At 41.9% G+C, this 23,310-nt stretch overlaps 2 protein-coding genes across 6 annotated transcripts in view; one reads left to right on the top strand and one right to left on the bottom strand.

Annotated features, from left to right (window-relative positions):
• Positions 1 to 415: 415 nt before the first annotated feature.
• The window catches only part of FANCL (FA complementation group L), an 85,450-nt gene continuing 62,555 nt past the window's right edge, over positions 416 to 23,310 (top strand). For 2 of the 4 annotated variants that reach the window (XM_043468621.1, XM_043468619.1), the window contains exons 1-2: positions 417 to 568; positions 21,542 to 21,600. In XM_043468621.1, coding sequence (XP_043324556.1) covers positions 473 to 568; positions 21,542 to 21,600 — 155 coding nt within the window. In that variant the 5' untranslated portion in view covers positions 417 to 472. Of the gene's footprint in view, positions 569 to 19,997; positions 20,051 to 21,541; positions 21,601 to 23,310 lie in introns of all 4 variants that reach the window. The other 2 variants (XM_043468623.1, XM_043468622.1) reach the window with 2 other exon arrangements.
• On the bottom strand, positions 7,241 to 11,933 carry LOC122441698 (single-strand selective monofunctional uracil DNA glycosylase-like). Of its 2 annotated transcripts, none has more exons than XM_043468625.1 (2): positions 11,924 to 11,933; positions 7,241 to 9,849 (listed from the first exon to the last, which is right to left on the bottom strand). In XM_043468625.1, exon 2 carries the CDS (start codon positions 9,836 to 9,838, stop codon positions 9,020 to 9,022), a length of 819 nt encoding a protein of 272 aa, XP_043324560.1. In that variant the 5' UTR covers positions 9,839 to 9,849; positions 11,924 to 11,933; the 3' UTR covers positions 7,241 to 9,019. The 2 variants fall into 2 exon arrangements, with proteins under 2 accessions (XP_043324560.1, XP_043324559.1); XM_043468624.1 differs by lacking the exon at positions 11,924 to 11,933 and adding an exon at positions 10,377 to 11,786.

Below are 23,310 nucleotides of genomic sequence, written 5' to 3'. Positions count from 1 at the left end.
ATACGACTTAAGTGACTTAGCACGGCACATAGAAAGAGCTGTTAAAAAAAAATTAAATTCGGTTCCTCAAGTCCATCAGCAATTTTCCCTCCTGTTTTGCCTTAGATATTCGCAAGTGCAACGCACCAGAAGCCTGGTGTTGACTTGAGTCTGGAGTAATAGAAACATCCAACACGGTTCTTGGGACAATCAAAGCTAGTATGATCAGGTTCGGTCAGGTTCAGCAAACAGCCTTCCCTCCTGCCTCGCGTTGGGGCCAAGGCTGCTTCCGGCTGAGCCGAATTTACTGTGGCTGGAGCTGAGCCCAGGCATCCCGACTACCACCGGACCTTCATTTTTGCCCACGGAAAGCTCGAGACTTCCCGCCAAACGCGCGGGCGTACGTCTCTCGGCGCCCCAGGCGCAGGCAAGAACTGCGCATGTGCGGGACCAGCGGCCGCCGGTACCCAGACGATTCCATGGACCGCGAGCTATGGCGGAGACGGAAGCGACCCTGCTGCGCCAGTTTCCGCTATTTCTGCCCCAGAACCGGGCGAAAACCGTGTATGAAGGCTTCATTTCGGCTCAGGTACTCGCCCGGCTGATGCCTTTTCCCTCGGAGAGCTTTCCTTTGGCGGCGCAGCCCGGGTCCTGGAAGTCTGTGACCTGAGGGGTTAGGGGACTCGGACTTGTGATTTTTGAGAAGGGTAGCCCGCGAGGGCTCCTCGGAGAGTAGAAGTTTGAGAATTGTGGGCTGTTGCTGGAAACCCATTCCTCGTCGCGGATTACACGCCTGGGCCGGGGTGGCCGCCCGCAGGAGACGCTAGGAGGTCCGCGCGCGCGGCGGGAGTGGGGCGGGGGGGAGGGGAACCCGCTGCGGGCCACGCCCCCTCGTCCCCGCCCCTCTCTGCCTGGCTCCTAAGTTAGCGTCGGTCGCACGTTTCAAGTTTTGAAAAAATTGGTCAGTTTTCGCTTGCCGCGATGCTTAACATTCCCCCACCTCCGCGAAGGTCGGAGGCCATTCAGAGGGGTGTCTGCGCTCGCTCGTTATGTTGGTATTTCCTGCAGAAAGAGCATTTTTGAGGAGAACCTCATTTTGACTCGCTGCCAAGTCCGGTGTACCAGAGCACATCCAGTTGCGGTATTTCGTAGGAACTCATGACAACCGAATTATCTTTGCCGATTCCAAGTGGCCTCTCTTGTGGAGTTTATTACACATAGTAAACACGTGTAGGGCTTTGAAGTTTACAAAGCACTTTCCAACTACAATATCTCGCCTAATCCTCAGCCTTTTTGAAGCAGGAATTTAAAAAAAAAAATCTCGTTTTATAGTAGTAAATCACGGCATGGGGAATTGGAGGGGATTAAGTTACTTGTCCTTGATCGCAACAGACTCCTTTAAACTCAGTATATCTAATTCCACTCGTAGGTTTTCCTCCTCTACCAAGCTACCTTAGGTTAGAATTCTGAGTATAGACTTTGCTTTCTGGACAAATTCAACATTTTGCCCTCTCCCCAACCAGCGCACATATTTTTTGAAGATAGGGGCCATGTTCTAGGAATCACATGTTTTGAAGTTTCCTCAAAACACAATCAAGAATATTGAGTGAATTATTTAAATTCACATGCTAAATGAAAATTTTACCTATTCCTAAGAATATTAGGTGTAGAACTAATCCTAATTACATGGATTAAGAAAACATTATAGACCATACACTTGAACTTCATTTGTTTTCAAATTCATTGTGACCATCACAGAAAATAGATTTCATCAGGAAAGGTTAAATTTCGTTGTTACTTCTGGAATAAAGTTAATCCACCTTTTCCTTCTCCAGTTGGAAGTATTGGTCTTGAATTACCGAGTTGAAAACTTTCACAACATTTAGAAAAGTTGAAGAGGTATTGCTTGAATCTGCTGAAGCTTCTTAGAAAACATGTAGCCATCAGTAGTCAGATTAGATGAAATTTTATTAGGATCCTTGCTTATAGTTACAATTTTCATTTTACTTGGCTTAAGCAGCTTGTTGAAATCCTAACCTGAAGATCTTATTTAACATTGTTTTGTTTTGGTGGAGCTTGTTTTTTTTTAAAAATGTTTGTCTTGTATATAACTTCAAATTTACAGAAAAATAGCAAGGATGTAGGAAAAATTTGTGTGTACATTTGAGGAGATTCACCATTTTCTATTTGCCTCATTTGATTTATTCTGAGTCTGTGTATGTGGGTGGGTGTGTACACACATCATTTCCCTGAACAGTTTGAGATTCAGTTGCAGACACAGTGCTCCTTTATTCCTGAATACTTAAGTGTGTATTTAATGACAACAAGGGCACACCCATAACAGCCTCAGTACCATTATCAGAAAATTTAATCATCATAAAATACCATTATCTAATCTGAAGTCCAAATTCAGATTTTGTTACTGTTGCCAGTTACATTTTTTATACCCTTTCCCCAGCCCCTAACCATCTGATGTAAAATGTTACACTACATTTTAGTTGTCCTGTCTCTTTAATCTGGAGTAGTTCCTTAGTTTTCCTTTGTTTTTCATGAACTTGACATTTTTGGGGTACAGGCTAGTCATTAGGGAGAATGTCTCTCATTTAGATTTGACTCTTTGCTCATGGTTAAATTCAGGTTATGCAGTTCTGACACATATGCCACAGAAAGAATATCCTGTCCTTTTTAGGGCATGGGATGTCAGCAGGTCTCATTATTGATGATGTTATCTCTGATCACAGGTTTAAGGTGGCATCTGCCAGATTTTCCTCTTGTAATTATTAAGGACTTAGAGGAAGCTACTTTGAGACATCAAACTCTTTTCCCTCCCCCCCACCTCCATTGTAGCAGCCATTGACTATTGTTCCAATCAGTTAATTGATGTTTCCCAATAATGATTTTCTTTCTTCTATATTTATTAATTGGCATTCTGTGATAAAGTGACTTTCCCTTTACCATTTATTTATATCAGGCTTATGGATTTTAAAAGTAATTTTATCTAATGGATTATAATCCTTACCTATTTGATGTTTAAATTATCCCAGATTTGACCAGTGAGAGAATATTTTCTTGATGTGTTTTTAACGATTTGCATTTTATCCTCATTACCGTTTTAAAGGTATCCTGTAGATGCTGACATGTATGTTTTATTTTTTAGAACTTAATTTTAATTTGTAGTTCCCCTGCACCCAGAAGTTATTTAATAGACGATCTAAAAATTTTCTCATGGCATATCTTTTTTCATTTTAATTTGTTATTTCTGGTTTTATTGCACTGTGAATAAACAGTGATTTTTCTCTTCATTTATTTTTATTAGTTGGAGGCTACTTTACAATATTGTAGTGGTTTTTGTCAGTGATATTTGTAAAAATAAAATCTTATTTATTTGTGGGTGATCTGTGTGTGATTAAAAGGTGTTATCTCTGTTATCAGGTTCTTTATCTCCCCTTGAGTAAGCTTTTGTAGTTTGTGTTTTGTAGCGACTGAACTGAACAATGTAATTTATGTGATATAAATTCTTTTAAATTTATTGGATCTCACTTTATGGTATAGAATATGGTTTATTTTGGTAAATGTTCTGTGTATACTTGGAGAGAATGTATATTATGCTGCTGTTAGGTAGAGTGTTCTATAAATGTCAGGTCAGATTGGTTCATAATGCTATTCAGATTTTGTATATCCTTACTGAGTTTCTGTAGTTGTTCAGCTAATGAAAGGGGGTATTGAAATTTCCAACTACATTCAGTTCGTTCAGTCGTTCAGTCTTGTCCAACTCTTTGCGACCCCATGAATCACAGCACGCCAGGTCTCCCTGTCCATCAACAACTCCCAGAGTTTACCCAAACTCATGTCCATTGAATCGTGATGCCATCCAACCATCTCATTCTCTGCCATCCCCTTCTCCTGCCCTCCATCTTTCCCAGCATCAGGGTCTTTTCAAATGAGTCAGCTCTTCACATCAGGTGGCCAAAGGAGTTTCAGCTTCAACATCAGTCCTTCCAATGAACACCCAGGACTGATCTCCTTTAGGATGGACTGGTTGGATCTCCTTGCAGTTCAAGGGACTCTCAAGAGTCTTCTCCAACACCACAGTTCAAAAGCATCAATTCTTCGGCACTCAACTTTCTTTATAGTCCAACTCTCACATCCATACATGACTACTGGGAAAACCATAGCCTTGACTAGACGGACTTTTGTTGACAAAATAATGTCTCTGCTTTTTAATATGCTGTCTAGGTTGGTCATAACTTTCCTTCCAAGGAGTAGGCGTCTTTTAATTTCATGACAGCAGTCACCATCTGCAGTGATTTTGGAGCCCAACAAAATAAAGTCTGCCACTGTTTACACTATTTCCCCATCTATTTGCCATGAAGTGATGGGACTGGATGCTATGATCTTACTTTTCTGAATGTTGAGCTTTAAGCCAACTTTTTCACTCTCTTTCACTTTCATCAAGAGGCTCTTTAGTTCTTCTTCACTTTCTGCCATAACAGTGGTGTCATCTGCATATCTGAGGTTATTGATATTTCTCCTGGTAATCTTGATTCCAGCTTGTGCTTTTTCCAGCCCAGCATTTCACATGATGTACTCTGCATATAAGTTAAATAAGCAGAGTGACAATGTATAGCCTTGACATACTCCTTTTCCTATTTGGAACCAGTCTGTTGTTCCATGTCCAGTTCTAACTGTTGCTTATTGACCTATATACGGGTTTCTCAAGAGGCAGGTCAGGTGGTCTGGTATTCCCATCTGTTGAAGAATTTTCCACAGTTTCTTGTGATCCACACAGTCAAAGGCTTTGGCATAGTCAATAAAGTAGAAATAGATGTTTTTTTCTGAAACTCTCTTGCTTTTTGATCCAGTGGATGTTGGCAATTTGATTTCTGTTTCCTCTGCCTTTTCTAAAACCAGCTTGAACATCTGGGAGTTCACGGTTCACATATTGCTGAAGCCTGGCTTAGAGAATTTGGAGCATTACTTTACTAGTGTGTGAGATGAGTGCAATTGTGTGGTAGTTTGAGCATTCTTTGGCATTGCTCTTTGGGATTGGAATGAAAACTGACGTTTTCGAGTCCTGTGGCCCCTGCTGAGTTTTTCAAATTTGCTGACATATTGAGTGCAGCACTTTCACAGCATCATCTTTTAGGATTTGAAATAGCTCAACTGGAATTCCATCACCTCCACTAGCTTTGTTTGTAGTGATGCTGCCTAAGGCCCACTTGACTTCACATTCCAGGATGTCTGGCTCTAGGTGAGTGATCACACCATTGTGATTATCTGGGTCGTGAAGATCTTTTTTGTACATTTCTTCTGTGTATTCTTGCCACCTCTTCTTAATATCTTCTGCTTCTGTTAGGTCCATGCCATTTCTGTCCTTTATTGAACCATATTTGCATGAAATGTTCCCTTGGTATCTCTAATTTTCTTGAAGAGATCTGTGCTGCTGCTGCTAAGTCACTTCAGTTGTGTCCAACTCTGTGCGACCCCATAGACGGCAGCCCACCAGGCTCCCCCGTCCCTGGGATTCTCCAGGCAACAACACTGGAGTGGGTTGCCATTTCCTTCTCCAATGCATGAAAGTGAAAAGTGAACGTGAAGTCGCTCAGTCGTGTCCGACTCTTAGCGACCGCATGGACCGCAGCCTACCAGGCTCCTCTATCCATGGGATTTTCCAGGCAAGAGTACTGGAGTGGGGTGCCGTTGCCTTCTCCGTGAAGAGATCTCTAGTCTTTCCCATTCTATTGTTTTCCTCTATTTCTTTGCATTGATTGCTGTGGAAGGCTTTCTTATTTCTCCTTGCTATTCTTTGGAACTCTGCATTCAAATGGGTGTATCTTTCCTTTTCTCCTTTGCTTTTCCCTTCTCTTCTTTTCACAGCTATTTGTAAGGCCCCCTCAGACAGTCATTTTGCTTTTTTGCATTTCTTTTTCTTGGGGATGGTGTTGATCCCTGTCTCCTGTACAATGTTATGAAACTCTGTCCATAGTTCATCAGGCATTCTGTTTATCAGTTCGAGTGCCTTAAATCTATTTCTCACTTCCACTGTATAACTACTGGGATTTGATTTAGGTCATACCTGAATGATCTAGTGGTTTTCCCTACTTTCTTCAATTTAAGTCTGAATTTGGCAATAAGGAATTCATGATCTGAGCCACAGTCTACTCCCAGTCTTGTTTTTGGTGACTATATAGAGCTTCTCCATCTTTGGCTGCAAAGAATATAATCAATTTGATTTCAGTGTTGGTCATCTGGTGATGTCTTCGTGTAGAGTCTTGTGTTTCTGGAAGAGGGTGTTTGCTATGACTCAGTGTGTTCTCTTGGCTGGGTTCTCTTGACCGGGTTCATTCTGTACTCCAAAACCAAATTTGCCTGTTACTCCAGGTGTTTCTTGACTTCTGCTTTTGCATTCCAGTCCTCTATAATGAAAAGGACATCTTTTTTGGGTGTTAGTTCTAAAAGCTCTTATAGGTCTTCTTAGAACCATTCAACTTCAGCTTCTTCAGTGTTACTGGTCGGGGCATAGACTTGGGTTTCCTTGATATTGAATGGTTTCCCTTGGAAATGAGCAAAGATCATTCTGTGATTTCGGAGATTACATCCAAGTACTGCATTTCGGACTCTTGTGTTGACTATGGCTACTCCATTTTTTCTAAGGGATTCTTGCCCACAGTAGTAGATATAATAGTCATCTGAGTTAAATTCACCCATTCCAGTCCATTTTAGTTCACTGATTCCTACAATGTGGACGTTCACTCTTGCCATCTCCTGTTTGACCACTTCCAATTTGGCTTGATTCATGGACCTAACATTCCAGGTTACTATGCAGCATTGTTCTTTACAGCATCGGAGCTTGATTCTATCACCAGTCACATCCACAACTGGGTTTTGTTTTTGCTCTGGCTCCATCCCTTCATTCTTTCTGATTTATTTCTCCAGTAGTAGCATATTGGGCACCTACTAACCTGGGGAGTTTATCTTTCAGTGTCCTATGTTTTTGCCTTTTTTTTTTTACTGTTCATGGGGTTCTCAAGGCAAGAATACTGAAGTGGTTTGCCATTCCCTTTTCCAGTGGACCACATTCTGTCAGACCTCTCCACATGACACATCCGTCTTGGGTGGCCCCACACGGCATGGCTTATTTTCACTGAGTTAGACAGGGCTTTGGTCCATGTGATCAGACTGGCTAGTTGTCTGTGATTATGGTTTCTCTGATGCCCTCTCTCAGCGCCTACCGTCTTACTTGGTTTTCTTTTTTTTTTAAATTATTACAGTTTTATTATAAATGATACAAATCAGGATGAGCCAAGTGAAGACACATAATGCAAGATCTGGGAGGGTCCCAAAGTGATTTCATGTCCCTTCTCCCCTGGAATCAGGACACACCACTCTCCTGACATACCCATGTGTTCACCAGTCAGGAAGTTCACCGAAGTCTCCGTGTCCAGAATCTTCATAGGGTTTCATTATGAAGGCAGAACTGATTGAAATCATTAACCACATGGTTGAGTTCAATCTCCAACCCTGCCTCCCCTCCCTGGGGTTCAGGCTGATATCACCTGGCTTGAAGTCCCCATCCTCTGATCACATAGTTGGTCTTTTGGGCATGGTCAGCTCTCCTGAGTCAAATTTCAGCAGAAGCTCATGTGTAGTCTGAGGGTCCCACCATGAATGACAAAACTCCCAGTGCTTGGGAAATGCCGAGGACCAAGAGGTTCCCTCTCAACAACCAAGAATGGAAGCTACTCAATTTATTTATTATACGATGGGGAGGACACATATTAAAAATCTTACTTTGAGATCTGGAGATGGTCTATACCAGGAGCTAGAGTCCAATCATGTGTTCCTTATTAAGGTGGTCTATGCTCCTGACTGGATTCACTTTCCCAGGGGCAGACATGCAGCAGAGGTAAGAAATGAGTTAGCTGGAGATACCAGGCTCCCATCCACCCATCAAAGTGCCACAGATAGCAAACAAACCACTCGACAGGCCTCTAACAGAGATCCTGCAGCTCTGGCAAGGTAATTAGAGACTTCATACCATTACCCAGCCACCCAAGAGAACCTTTTGCAAACAGGAAGAGGTAAGGGAAAATATAAACTACCACCTTCCACCCCTGACGTGCAGGAGGGGAAAAAGGGCCAACACAAAAGGGTTTAGGAGCTTTTAATGCTTAGCCTGAAAAATCACAGGCTGGGTTTTCCATAAAGTCATTGGTCCATCTCTGGCAGGGCAAGACCCTGCCCGCCACTCAGGATATGGGTGGAGGCCCAGACCCCCACCCTGCCCCTCACCCCGGTCTTCAGGGCGGAGGGGCTTCCTGTGTAGTGTAGTGTTGTGCTTCCCCAACCAGGAGGCAGGAAAGCCAGAAAAGCTGTAGTGAGCACCCACGTGCCAGGCACTATGCAAGGCACTTCTAAGTGTTATCTCAGTTAATCCCCACACCAGCCCGGTGAGGCAGGGACCCCATGTGATAGATGAGGATCCTGAGGCTTGGAGAGGTCAATCCGCTTGTCCAAAATCACAAAGTGCACAAGTCTCAGAGCTGGGATGGAAATCCAGGTCTTCTGGCCTTTCCCATGCTGCCACCCTGACCTCCCCCTGGCCCACCCTCAGCCTCTCATCAGAAGTTCACTTTTAGCAGCCACGACTCATGCTTTGTCCCAGTCCCTGTGGGGAGACGGGTGAGCTGCAGGAAGCCGTTCTAGGACAGGTGGGGATCCTAGTGGGATCTTTTCTCTAAAACAGCAAATAGGACCTCAGAAGTCACTGTTGGGGTCACTCTCTTCCGAAGAGAGGCTCCAGGGAAGCAGCGAGGTAGAGCGGCTCACAGATGTTGGCTCTCTGTGGAATTGGGTACCACAGACGGAAGGATGGTGAAGTGAGCAGGAATCAGGAGGGCAAGCAGGAGCAATGTCAAAACGGCAGGTCCCCCAAACTGAGGAGCCCAGGGGGACCTTGTGGCTCCAGTCCGAGGCGTGTGGTCATCCGCTGGCCCAGAAGGAAAGGCCTTGAACATGTCCTGTGCCAGCGCAGGGCTGCTCAACTGGTCAACAGTGGCAGCAGGCCCAGCTCGTTCAGTCTCTCCTTGGCCACCGCCTCCCAGCCCTTGTTGGCCTGTGGGCTGCGAGGGGAGGGGTGCAGGAGCCCCTCCACCTGGACCTCGGGCATCAAACCGGCCAGAGCCCGCCGCGCCCGCTGCTCCGCCAGGCGGCCCACGCCCACCACCAGCCGCACCCCCAGCAGCTGCACCTGCCGGCACAGGGCCGCGTCACACACCCCCAGGAGCTGCTCGCGCTGCTTGGCCGGCAGCTCGGCGGGGGTGATGTTGCGCCCGCTGGGAGCCAGAAGGAGCAATGGACACAGGTTGTGGATGAAACAGTGACGGAAGAAGACCTCGGGCTGTCCACAGAGGTTCCGGAAAAAGCCCCAGAACCGGGCACCGCTCACCTCGGACTGAGGGCACTCCAGTCCCAGCACTGGTCGCTTGGGGTGCTCCTGAGGAGGGGTCCGCACAGGCCCCCCAAGGCCCAACCAGTCCCGGACTACACTCACTTCCCCAAAGGGCACCCCCGTCTGGGCCATGCCAAAGGGTCCTGGGTTCATGCCCAAGAAGAGCACTTGCTTGGGGCCCTGGCAGTAGCGGGTCACGTAGCTGCGATGTGGCTCCCACGCGTACTCCACAGGGTTGTAGATGATGCCCACGAGCTCAGAAAACTGCAGTTGCCTCAGCTCATCGTTAAGCCGAAGCTCCTCCTGCAGGAAGCCCTCGGCCAGGCTTCGAGGGGAGGGCTGGGGCTCCATCAGGGCACCTGCAGGCTGGAGGTGGGGCCCCGATGGGAAAGGCTGGGGCACAGCCATGCCACCGTCACCTGGAAAACAGATGGACAGGCCCCAACAGCCCCAGCTGCCCTTCCAGATGAAGCTCGAATTCTCCCTCTGGGAAAGTTGTCCCTCTTCAGGACACCGCAGCATTTGCTGTAGCTTCCCAGCCCTACCCAACCCAAGTAGGTCTGGAGTGGGGCCTGGGAAGCTGTATTTAAACAAGCTTCCTCAAGAGATTCCGATGGTTGGTGACGGCTGAGAACCACTGCATGTCACCATGGTTAGTGGCATCTTCATGAATTCACACCTTGCCTCCTAGACTAGACTTGAGGCAGATCAGAGAGGAAGCCCTGTTTCATTTTCCTCCATATCTCCAAGGTCCCAGCTTCTATCTGACAGTTAACTGTGTCCATCTCATCTTTTTTCAATGCTATTTAAAACTACCTTCTGGGAGTTCTGTGGTTGCCTAGTGGTTAGGATTCCTGCTATGAACTGGATTCAATCCCTGATTAGGGAACTGAGATCTTGCAAGCTGCACGGCGCGGCCAATATAAATAAGTAAAAATAAAACTACCTTCTACCAAAGAGCCTTTCCTGACAGACTCCTCTTCACTTCTACACCCTGAGTTGACTCAAGGCTCAGCTGCCCGTTTTGCACTCTCCTTGCTTCTGAGTGTTTGCCAGGCTCTGGGCACGTTTCCATCACATCTGGGCCTCCCACAGGGCAGGGATCATGGTTCTTCTCCCTCTTAACCCCATGTGCAGGTCAAGAGTAGCCTCTTCCCCCAGATGGGATCACAAGGTTGACATAATAGCTTGATCCATCAACCTGTTCTCTGACCCTAGCCTTGGCAAAGTGGGAAAGAGAGAGAAAAAAAATCTTAACTATGCTCCAATATAATATAAAAATTTAAAAAGTCAGGGCTAAACTTAGGAAATCCTTCCCTAGACTGCTCTGTCCAGGTGGCTACCCAGGGCCAGCTGGACTCAAACAGAGGCTGAGAAGGGAGCTGTGGACAGCTCAGCTGTCTCTGGGGCCCACACAGTGCCAACGTTAGCAGACTGTCTGCTCCAAGTCTGGCATCTCTCTCAGGTCTTAAGGTTGAGCCTACCTTTGATCTTTAGGGACCCATCCTGAAGACAGCAAGGCCAGGGACACACAGAAGAGTGACAAGACCTTATTTTCAATGTTCTAGAATTTCAAAGCCTGATCAGAAGGCAAGAGCTACAAGCTGTGTGTCAACTGACTCTAATTCTAGTCCCGGTTTCATCTCTAAGATCCTCTTAAGCAAGTCATTTAACTGTCTTCTCTATGAGATGAAAATAAAAATTCCCATCCAACCTACCACCAGCTGTTAACTCATTTTATCCCCCCAATATATATGAGTATCTTACATGATAGGCTTTGTGGTAGTCTTTTGGTGGGAGAGAAATCCAAAATGAATAAACGACTCATAAACGACTGTGACATGGCAGATAAACAACTGTAATACACTGTGACATACTGTGACTCCAGCTTTAATGTCCTGAACAAAACACCATAGAGGCCCAAAGGAGAAATCAGGAAGTTCTGTGTAAAGTCATCCACGGGCAGAGATCAAGAAATGTCTGTTTCTGAAATCACTGATAAATTACAGAGTCACATTAAGCACAAGTGGAGGGTGATCCCCCGGTCAGTCTGGCCACCTAGGCTCTCTGGCACTGAAACACAGTAAAGGAATCCAAGACACTGTCCACTCCCGTGTGCTTTGGGGGCACTTCAGGAATCCACATGGACAATCAGCAAATCCTTAAAACCAATAATGACAACAATAATACTAATAGAGCATGGACTCAGAAACAACACTTCATCTCTCCTCCTAGTTCGAGGGGGCTGACAAGTAAGGATCCACAAGAAATCTCCACGTCCGCCCGCGGGCTCCGCCCGACGGGAAAGCCTCGTCTCAGCAGGTCTCCGGGGCGGTTCCATGGGCTCGGCTCTCTCTGCGCCAGGCGAGCCCCTGACGGAGAGAGGAGCCCCGAAACACAGACACTTCACTCTCCACCTGTCACCTCCGGCTAGCCCAGGGAGCCCTAGCCCGCCCCTCAACGCCCCAGGTTCCCAGACTCCTACTTCCTCACCTGGTCCAGCGCCCCTTACTTGGTTTTCTTTACCTTGGTTGTGGGGTATCTCCTCACAGCCTCTGCTCCTGACCTTGGACGTGGGGTATCTCCTCTTGAACGCTGGTCCTGACCTTCGATGTGAGGTATCTCCTCGCCACCCCTCCTGTGCCGCACGGCCTCCGTTCCTGCTACATTAGTCCAGCTCTGTCTGCAGGGGTATATTCCAAGGCCCCAGTGGATGCCTGAAACTGGATAGTATGTACTGTTTTTTACAATGTATTCATACCTATGATAAAGTTCAACTTATAAATTAGGCACAGTAAGAGAATATCTAAATTGTCCTCCTCTCTACTCTTGAATTTAAGGGTCATTGTTAAGTAAAATGGGGCTTCCCTGGTGGCTCAGATGGTAAACAATCCACCTGCCATGCGGAAGACCTGGGTTCAGTCCCCGAGTTGGAAAGATCCCCTGGAGGAGGGCGTGGCAACCCACTCCAGTATTCTTGCCTGGAAAATCCCTGTGCACAGAGGAGCCTGGCGGGCTACAGTCCGTGGGATCACAAAGGGTCTGACACGATTAAGCTACTAAGCACAGCACAGCAGCATTAAGTAAAATAAGGATTATTTGAAAACACACACTGAGATACTCGGACAGTGGATCTTATCATCAAGACAGCTATTAAGTGACTAACAGGCCGATACCCTGGGACAGAGTGTGATTCCATCCTGGGTGTGATGGAGTGTGGCAGCACAAGATTCTGTCACACTACTCAGAATGGTACACAATTAAAAACTTGTGAATTGTTTATTTCTGAAATTTTTCATTTAATATTTTCAGCTGATCACAGGTAATTGAAACTACAGAAAGTGAAACTGGATAAAGAGGGGCTGTGTTATGTTTGTTTTTTTTCTATTGCTACTTTCATTTTTTGTCAGTTTTTTCATCATGTACTTTGAAGTTCTTTAGGTACATAAACTTTTAGGATTGTAAGTACTTTTGCTGAACTGACTCCTTTATGATTCTGAAATTATCCTTTTTATCCTTGGTAATTGGAGAAGGCAATGGCACCCCACTCTAGTACTCTTGCCTGAAAAATTCCATGGACAGAGGAGCCTGGTAGGCTGCAGTCCATGGGGTCGCTAGGAGTCGGACACAGCTGAGCGACTTCACTTTCACTTTTCACTTTCATGCATTGGAGAAGGAAATGGGCAACTCACTCCAGTGTTCTTGCCTGGAGAACCCTAGGGACGGCGGAGCCTGGTGGGCTGGCCGTCTATGGGGTCGCACAGAGTTGGACACGACTGAAGCGACTTAGCAGCAGCAGCAGCAGCATCCTTGGTAATAATCTTTGGAATCTTGGAATCTGTATTTTTGGATACTAATAGTATGTTTTTTGGGATTAGTGTGGCATGGACTCTTTTTTCATTAGTGTGGCATGGAGTCTCATTTCATTCTTTTTTCATTTATTCTTATTTGTTTCTTTATGTTTAATTTAAAGTGTATTTCTTTTGGGCCATGCTTTTTTATCCAATCCGATAATCATTGCTTTTTACTTGGGGATGTGTAACCCTTTTCATCTAATGTGATTGTTGATATGGTTGTGCGTAAGCCTAATATCTAGCTGTTTGCTTTTTGTTTTGTTATTTTTTTTTATATTTTGACTAATTTCTGCATTTTACATTATTTGAGTTCTTTTTCTATAATGTATCTCTTCTGTTAGCTTTTCCCCTGTTTTTTTCCCTTAAATAGTTGCTATATTATTTTTGTCTCTCCTTTTTAGTGTTTGCTCTAGGGTTTACAATATGCATCTTTAACTTACCATAGTCTATTCTCAAGTATATCTCTTCCCTTATAGTTTAAGAATCTTACAGTGCTTTACTTGTATCTTTCATCTCCTGGTTTTTGTGCTGTTGTTGTCATATATTTTATTTCTGTTTATCTTATAACCTTTCCAACACACTGCTAATTTTCTTTTAAGCAGCCAATTAGCTATTTTAAATTAATAGACTTATTTTTTAAGAATAGTTTAGATTTATAGGAAAGTTGAGCAAGTGGTAAAAGGAGTTCTTATGTACCATCTCCTTCCCCGCACAGTTTGTCCAGTTATTAACATCTTATATTAGTATGATATAATTATTACAATTAATGAACTGATATTGGTACATAATTATTAATTCATGGGAAGGAAATGGCAACCCACTCAACTATTCTTGCCTAGAGAATTCCATGAACAGAGGAACCTGGTGGGCTGCAGTCAGTGGGGTCTCAGGGAGTCATACACGACACGACTGAGTGATTGAGCACGCATGTATTATTAACTTGGGTCCATTTGTTGTTGTTCAGTTGCTAAGTCATGTCTGTCTGTGACCCCATGGACTGCAGCATGTCAGGATTTCCTGTCCTAACTCAGGTCCATAGTCTATTCATATTTCCTTTGTTTTTACTTAATATTTTTCTGTTCTGGGTTTTGATCCAAGATGCCCTGTTATTTTGTCTCTTTAGGCTTCTCTTCAGTTCAGTTCAGTTCAGTCGCTCAGTCATGTCCGACTCTTTGTGATCCCATGGACTGCAGCAAGCCAGGCCTCCCTGTCCATCACCAACTCCCAGGGCTTGTTCAAACTCATGTCCATTGACTCGGTGATGCCATCCAACCATCTCATCCTCTGTCATCCCCTTCTCCTCCTGCCTTCAATCTTTCCCAGCATCAGGGTCTTTTCCAGTGAGTCAGTTCACATCAGGTGGCCAAAGGATTGGAGTTTCAGCTTCAGCATCAGTCCTTCCAATGAATATTTAGGACTGATTTCCTTTAGGATGGACTGGTTGTATCTCCTTGCAGTCCAAGAGACTCTCAAGAGTCTTCTGCAACACCACAGTACAAAAGCATCAATTCTTCAGTGCTCAGCTTTCTTTACAGTCCAACTCTCACATTTACACATGACTACTGGGAAACCCATAGCTTTGACTAGATGGACCTTTGTCAGCAAAGTAATGTCTCTGCTTTTTAATATGCTGTCTAGGTTTGTCATAGCCTTTCTTCCAAGAAGCAAGCGTCTTTTAATTTCAGGGCTGCAGTCAGCAAGTGCAGTGATTTTGGAGCCTCCCAAAATAAAGTCTCTCACTGTTGCATTGTTTCCCCATTTATTTGCCATGAAGGCTTCTCTGAGCTGTGATAATTTCTTAGCCCTTCCTTGTCGTTGATGGCTCTGACTCCTTTATGATTATGAAATGACCGTTTTAATTGAGGAATTCTAGTCAAGTTTACTGTAGGACACTGCTCTACTAGGATTTGCCTTTTTTCTCATGATTAGGCTTTATGGGTTTTTGAGAGAAACATCGCAAAGTTTAGATACCGTTTCATCACATCATATTAAGGGTACGTATTATCAACATGATTTATGTCTGTTGACGTTGACGTTGATCGCTTGGCTGAAGTTTGTTTGTGGGTTCCCTTCTGGGAAGTCGGTTTTCCTACTCCTTTCCATACTGTACTCTTTGGCAGGAAGTCACTGTGAGCAGCCCTCATTAAGAAGTGGGGGATTATGCTGCCTCCCTTTTCAAGTGGAGTATCTATATACAGTTGTCCCTTGAATAATGCAAGGCTTAAGGGTGCTAAACCTCGTGGGCTTGAAAATCCATGTATAACTTTATAGTCTGCTTTCTCTATCCATGGTTCTGCATCTGTGAGATCAGCCAACTGCAGACTCTTTGGTACTACAGTATTAATTATGGTAAAGAAAAAAATCCATGTATAAATGGACCTGAACAATTCAAATTCATGTTGTTCGAGAGTCAGTGGTAATTTATCTGGAATTCTTCTGTATGGGAGATTAATTTCTCCGTTTCTTAATCATTTATATCAGTATGGGCATACAGATATTTTATATTTTGAATTTTATTCTAGCACTGCGTTATTTGTTGCTTAAGTTATTCCAGCTTTGGTACAATTAATTATGCTTTAAAGAGATTTTAAAAAATAAGAAAAGCCTTTTATATTTATCTATATATTTACTGTTTCGGATACTCTTTGTTGTATATCTAGATTTCCATCTTGTTTTATTTTGTTGTTATTGTTGTCCAGTCACTCAGTCATGTCCAGGTCTTTGCTACCTGTGGACTCATTCACTTTCTTCCTAAACTTGTTCCTTTAACATTTCTTGTAGTGCATGTCTGCTAGTGATGAATTCTTCAGCTGTTTTATGTCTCAGAAATTGTTTATTTGGCCTTTTGAAAGATACTTTCACTGGGTATAAAGTTCTAGGTTGACTTTTTGTTTTAGTGCTTTAGCAGTTTTGTTTCACTGTCTTGTTTGATTATGTATGAGAAATCTCTACTTTTTATCTTTGATTCTCTGTAAGTATATTGTTTTTCTTTGCCTGTTAATATTTTTCTCATTGGTTTCTGTCAATTTGATTGTGATGTTCCTTGGTGTAGTTTTCTTCATATATTTCCTTCATAGGGTTTATGGTGCTTTTTGGATCTGTATTTTCATTTAACTTGGAAAAGCTTTAACCATTATTTCTTCAAAAAGTTTTTGTTCCTTCCTGCTTCCTATGTTGGGGACTCCAAATACATGCATATTAAGCCACTTTAAGTTGTTCCATAATTCATGAAGTTTTTTTTTCTTTTTTCCAGTCAGTTTCTCTGCTTGCTTTGGATGTTCTACTTCTGTGTTTTCAGGTACACAAATATATTTTTTTCAAGGTTTAATCTGCTGTTAATAACTGCATTGTAACATTTTTCATCTCAGACATTGTATTTTTCATCTCCTCAACTTGGGTCTTTTTGCTTTTTTGTGTCTATTTAGCATACTGATGCTTTCCTCTATCTTCTTGAACATACATAATACAGTTATAACTGCTTAAGTGTGGGAGGGGAAGCACTATTATCTGCCATTTTTGTATTTGTTTCTCTTGATTTTTCTCTTTTTAATCTTATTTTCCTGCTTTGCATACCTGGTATATTTTGATTGGATGACATACATTGGTGCATTCCACTGGCTGTATGATATTTTTTGTTCTCTTAAATATTCTTGATTTCAAAGAACCAACTCATTGGAAAAGACCTTGATGCTGGGAAAGATTGAGAGCAGGAGGAGACAGGGGCAACAAGTAGAGATGGTTGGATGGCATCACCGACTCAATGGATATGAGTTTGAGCAAATTTTGGAAGATAGTGAAAGACAGGGAAGGCTGGCGTGTTGTAGTTCATGGGGTCGCAAGGAGTTGGACACAACTTAGTGACTGAATGACAACTGTTAAATTACTTGGAAACAGTATGCTCTTCCCAAGGTTTGCTTTTAAGCTTTGTTAAGCTGAAACAGAACAGACTTGAGCCTAGAGATTTGTTTGTACCACTGAGACAACACTCTTATGAGTACTGGTTAATAGCTCTTACAGTGCAGGGTTTTCCACCCTGGTTGGTTAGAGCATGATTTCTGTTAGCCTTGTGTGAGTGCCTTGAGATAGTCTCTTATCTCCCCATCTTTAGGCAGGTCTTCCCACATCCTGTGGCAAGCAGTACTCAGCTGAACTCTTTTTAGGAATTCTCTGAAGTTCTGTAGAATTTTTCTCTGTGTAATTTTTCTCCATGTATTTCTCTCCTCTTTTGTACTGTACTTTGTAAATTCTACATGCCTTGGCCTCCCCTTACTCATGCCTGTCTTCTCAAATAATAGAAAATGTTAGGCTCTATTTGGTTCTTCATCCTTGCCTTGCAGCCTGAAAATTCTCCAGGCTGGCCAATTACAGAGACTTTTCTCCTTTGTTTCCCTTCTTTCAAGGGTCATTGTCCTGTGCTGCCTGTTGTTTGATGTCTAAAAATCATTGTTTCAGATATTTTGTCCAATCTTTTAGTTAACGTGGGAAAATAAATCCTTCCCTGTTGTTCCATTATGTAAACTAATATCTTAGTTCCCTTTCAGTTCCCTTTCAGTTTCTTAAAGGAATACTGAATTATATATTATTCATTGAGCATTTTCACTCAGACTATTAAAAGTTTGTTCCACTGTGGCTTTTTAAACTCTTGTTTTAAGATGTCTGGTGCCAGGATTATTCTGTTTCCCATATGTTATTTGATCTTTTTCTTGTTGGGTTTTTTTTTCTTGTGTTCCACTTCAGTTGCTTCTCTCAGGTGGTCTTTAATTTTTTCTCATTTGGTCATTTTCTTACCTTTTTGTCTTTTATGAAATTTTTATTTTGCTCTGTTCTTCTTTGAACAACTCTTAATTTATCCTTCCATTTTAATATTATTTTGTCTTTTTTTCCCCTTCAGTTTCTGTTGTGAGGTTTTAAAATTTCTGAATCTGGGTGTAAATGCTCACCAAATAATGTTTAATTCAGTATTGTAATTTGTTTATGCCTTGTGGTTTTTGTTTATGTTGAGGGATTGTCATCACCTGAAATGTCTCAGCTCTTATTTTTTTAAAATGTATTTATTTATTTTATTTGGAGGACAGTTACTTCACAGTATTGTGATGGTTTTTGCCATACATCAATGTGAATCAGCCATGGCTGTACATAATGTCCCCTCCGTCCTGGATCCCCCTCCCACCTCTCTCTCCATGTTTTGTTTTTGTCTCATAATAGCTTAGCAGGTCATAGTAGTGTGCAGGTCAGGAAGCAACAGTTAGAACTGGACATAGAACAACAGACTGGTTCACAATTGGGAAAGGAGTATGTCAAGGCTGTATATTGTCACCCTGCTTATTTAACTTATATCCAGAGTACATCATGTGAAATGCTGGACTGGAAGAAGCACAGCCTGGAATCAAAGATTGTTGGGAGAAATATCAATAACTTCAGATATGCAGATGACACCACTGTTATGGCAGAAAGTGAAGAGGAACTAAAGAGCCTCTTGATGAAAGTGAAAGAGGAGAGTGAAAAAGTTGGCTTCAAACTCAGCATTTAGAAAACTAATATCATGGCATCTGGTCCCATCACTTCATGGGAAATAGATGGGGAAACAGTGGAAACAGTGGCTGACTTTATTTTTTTGGACTCCAAAATCACTGCAGATAGTGACTGCAGCCCTGAAATTGAAAGATACTTGTTCCTTGGAAGAAAAGCTCTGACAAACCTAGACAGCATCTTAAAAAGTAGAGGCATTACTTGCTGACAAAGTTCCATCTAGTCAAAGCTATGGTTTTTCTAGTAGTCATGTATGGATGTGAGTGTTGGACTATAAACTTTGGCTGAGTGCTGAAGAATTGATGCTTTTGAACTGTGGTGTTGGAGGAGACTCTTGAGAGTCCCTTGGACTGCAAGGAGATCCAACCAGTCCATCCTAGAGGAAATCAGTCCTGAATATTCATTGGAAGGACTGATGCTGAAGGTGAAACTCCAATCCTTTGGCCACCTGATGCGAAGAACTGACTCATTGGAAAAGACCCTGATGCTGGGAAAGATTGAAGGCAGGAGGAGAAGGGGACGACAGAGGATGAGATGGTTGGTTGGCATCACCGAGTCAATGGACATGAGCTTGAGCAAGCCCCGGGAGCTGGTGATGGACAGGGAGGCCTGGTGTGCTGTAGTCCATGGGGTTGCAAAGAGCTGGACATGACTGAGCTACTGAACTGAACTGAGCTTAGCATTGATAGAGACATTATCTTTGTGTTTGTCAACTGTTGGCTGCAGTAATTTGTTAAATTCCTCGAGAATACCCTCTTTTGACCTACATAGGAAGGAAATCCAGAAATGAAGGAATGTATGTATGTGTATGGCTGATTCACTTTGCTGTACAGCAGAAGCTGACACAGCGGTGTAAAGCAGCTACACTCTTATTTAAAACACTACTCTCTTCTGTCTGCAAAATGCAGCTCACTTGATGGATGATTTTTTTTGGAAGTGTTGAAGGAAGAATCCAACGTTTTTATTGTTATGTAAGAGCCTTAGTTTCCCATAGTTGGTACTTTTTCCTCTAACACCGTTTCCAAAGGATAGCCCTTTACCGTCTTCTACTTTTACAGTTCTTATCCAAGGTGAGATCCTTGACTTTTATGTTGCTAATTCTTTATTTTTCACACATAATCTAATCCCCTCTTCTGTTTTCTGATTTTTTTTTTTTTTTTTTTTAAATTTCCTGAATCCCCTAGCTCTCTCAAAGGACTTGATGTAGGAGCCCCAGGATGGAAGGCAGTGGACAGTGGTTTGTATTTTTCTTCTGACAGGCAATTTTGAAGTTTAAACTTTTCTCTTTCTTCTGCCTTTGCCTAAGACAGGGGGTTTTTGTGGTTCTATTTGTTCTTAATTTTGATGTACTTATTTTTTGGGAATGATATGTAGAGAGATTCAGATTTAGGCAATTGTTGATACTTTTGTTTGCTGTAAATTTGGAAAGTCTTCATGAGAGCAGTTAACATATTTTTTTCCTTATGATTTAACTAAAAAAAGATAATTTTAGACATTTTCTTGAATCAAAGTATTATGGCATGTGACATGGCATTTGACTTTTAAAATGGTTGGATTTTGCAAATAAGGGACTTTGGAATTTTATTATTTTACATAACAGATGAGTAGAGTAGTTTTACTATTCTTCATGTAAATTTTGAGTTCCAGATTGTTCTTACACCTATGTGTGAGATGTCTATAAAGTTAGGTTAAGGTTACTACATAATACCTTTTAGTGGTTTAATGAAATAGTGAATTATTGTTACTTGACCTTTTGAAAAGGTCAGTAGTACATTTTGTTTCATTTTTTTAAAGGACATTTAAATGTAATGAAAGTCAGAACTGCAGTATTACCATGAAAGTAAAGGTTATGGGGTACATTTAATTGTGTTCCTCTATTTTTGAAACTGCTTTAAGGGAGATTCTGATAAAATTCTCGTGGTAATTGTTTTTCAAGAATTTTATTACTCTTTTTCATTTTATACTGTTGGAGTAAAAGATTATATTTCTGTTTGTCTTTTTCTGCTTACCTTTGCTTAGATTTCATGTGTATTATGCTATTTAAGGTACAAAGTTTAAGCTGCTTACCCATTCATTTTCTCAAGAAAGTAAAACAGTATATTTCTCAGAGAACTGTCCTTTTTTCCTTAGAGAGACTTTTGAGTAAAATTTAGTCTTTTCAGGTTATAGTTAATGAATATTTAAATTAAAATAAGTAACAGTGTTTTAAGGATTTTATTTATTAAAGGTCTACAAGTGTGGAAGAACTAAATATACTCTGATTTATGAAAATATTTCTCTGATGTCTGTATATTAAGATAAAATATATTTTCACTTTATTAAAATTTGGAAAACTACAAATATGGGGTATGTCATGATTTTTTCTCCTATATTCAAATCAGTTTGAAGGAATTTCTTTTTTCTTGAATTTATTTCCTAAAAAATAACACTTAAATTTCTCCTTTATATCTGCATAACAATTTGTTAGTATTTCTTATTTATGTGAAAGACTTTTTCTTTAAAAACAAAATCCTGTCTCAGTGTTTTGATTATGCAGTCAGTATTCACAGAAGTTTCTGGTACATTTTTGAGTTATTTTCCCTCAAATGCACTATTTAGTTGCTTATATTTTAACAAGTATTTGAATAAAGTTGATACCTTTTAGAAAATACAGGAAAATGTTGCCTTTTTAATGTGATTCTGATTGACTTCTCTTAATTTGAGTGAACCTTTTTAACATTTTCCACAGGGAAGAGATTTCCACCTTAGACTATTGCTGCCCAAAGATTTGCAGCTGAGGAATGCAAGGTAATGTGGTGGTGTTACATACTCTGCAGGCATCTTGGTGGGGTGGGCAGTCACGTCTGTATAAGCTGGTTCTGTTTGTTAGAGTTCTGCTTATTAATTAGTTAAACAGAAGCGTTTCTGATTTTTGCAAATCAGTGTGCTTTTAAAATGATTTTCTGTGGTATTGAAGTGCTCTTCAACAGCAACACAGTCTAATTTACTTTTTATTTAAAGCAGTAAACAACAAGAGAAAATATTTGGAGAATAGAAAATAATTAGACAACTTTGTTTCCAACTTTTGACTGATGTTAATTATATGTATGTTCAGGCATGGGAAACCCCACAATATCAGTTCTGTCCTGATAGAAATTAGGTGTCAACATGGGCTATAGGTATTGACAGCCCTTCAAGGAATGTCAAGAGATGAAAATAGAAATTTAGGTAGCACCTAAAATCTAATTTCTGCTCCAAAATTTTTCTGAGGGTAGGAAGGGGAGAAGAATCCAGAGACAGTTACCAGTAGAACTGACAAGATTTTGTGACTGATCAGAAGTGGGAGATAAGAGGGGGAGAGGAGTGGAGGATTCTTTGCAAATTCCTAACTCAAATAAGAGGTCACAGATGGAAGAAGTCCAAGGGGAATTGTTTGAAGGCATATCAGATGTGAAGTATGAAGAGGACATTTTAGTAGGTATTAGTGTTTTGGTGGGGAACTTAAGCATAAAGTTTGGAGTGGAGATGTGTGTAGAAGTCACAGTAGGCATGGGATTTGGGGCCATGAATGTGGATAGGTTTTCCTGCATGGATAGAGTGAGAAGAGAAAGCCAGTGACATAATCTTGAGGGCATAACAACATTTAAAGGTGTGGTAAATAAAGAAGACCTTGGAAGAAGACAAAGCATTGACCAGATTTAACAGGAAAACCTGGACAGTTGTTTCTGAAACCAAAGAAAGAGCAGCTTAAAAGTCAGAGTGGTTAACATTGCTTAGTGTTGCAAAGGGGTCAGGTTAGATTGCAAGTTTCATGTAGTGGTTGAAGTTGGCTTGTATTGGGGTTTTTGGAGTGGGTAGAAAGGAAATGTAAACAGTATGAACTACTTTGAAGAACAGGAGTGGCTAGAGAAGGGTGTGCAGTCAAGGAAGAGTTATAATTACATGTTTTCTTAAAAATAAGATTTGCTTAAACAAGTTACAGTGGAAAAAACACTAGTGGAAAGTAAGGATACCACAGTAAAGGAGTAATTAGTGAATTGATGTGACTGAGTTGGTGGCAGGGGGTGGAAAGTACATTTGGAGATGGGGTTTCTCATGGGCAGTCGAACGCGCTACTCTGCCCCTGTGATAGGAGATAGCAGAGAGGATGCAGGTTAGCAGACCAGAAAAGGAGAGTCATGATGGTTTGAAAAGACCATGGTTGGGAAAACTCAGACTTTCTACTTTGAGGTAAGTAAAAACATTTCTAGAAGAGTACCTAACAGTGTTAAGAGTGCAGCTGAGGGTGAGCCAGTAGATAGATGAAAATTAATTTATCACTACTTATACAGTTGAAAGTATGTATGTCCTTCATCTGGAATTTAAGGAAGATTAGATTGTTATAAGGACACAGGAGCCTAGCGGGCTACAGTCCACGAAGTCTCAAAGAGTCAGACACAACTAAGCCAGCACAAACACAGATTGTTATAATGCATTTGGTTTCTCAAATACAAGTTCTGTATATTATGATCAAAACTG

The sequence above is a fragment of the Cervus canadensis genome, chromosome 5 (assembly GCF_019320065.1).
Source record: "Cervus canadensis isolate Bull #8, Minnesota chromosome 5, ASM1932006v1, whole genome shotgun sequence".
Taxonomy (NCBI): Eukaryota; Metazoa; Chordata; class Mammalia; order Artiodactyla; family Cervidae; genus Cervus; species Cervus canadensis.
This window is presented reverse-complemented; position numbering and strand designations above follow the sequence as displayed.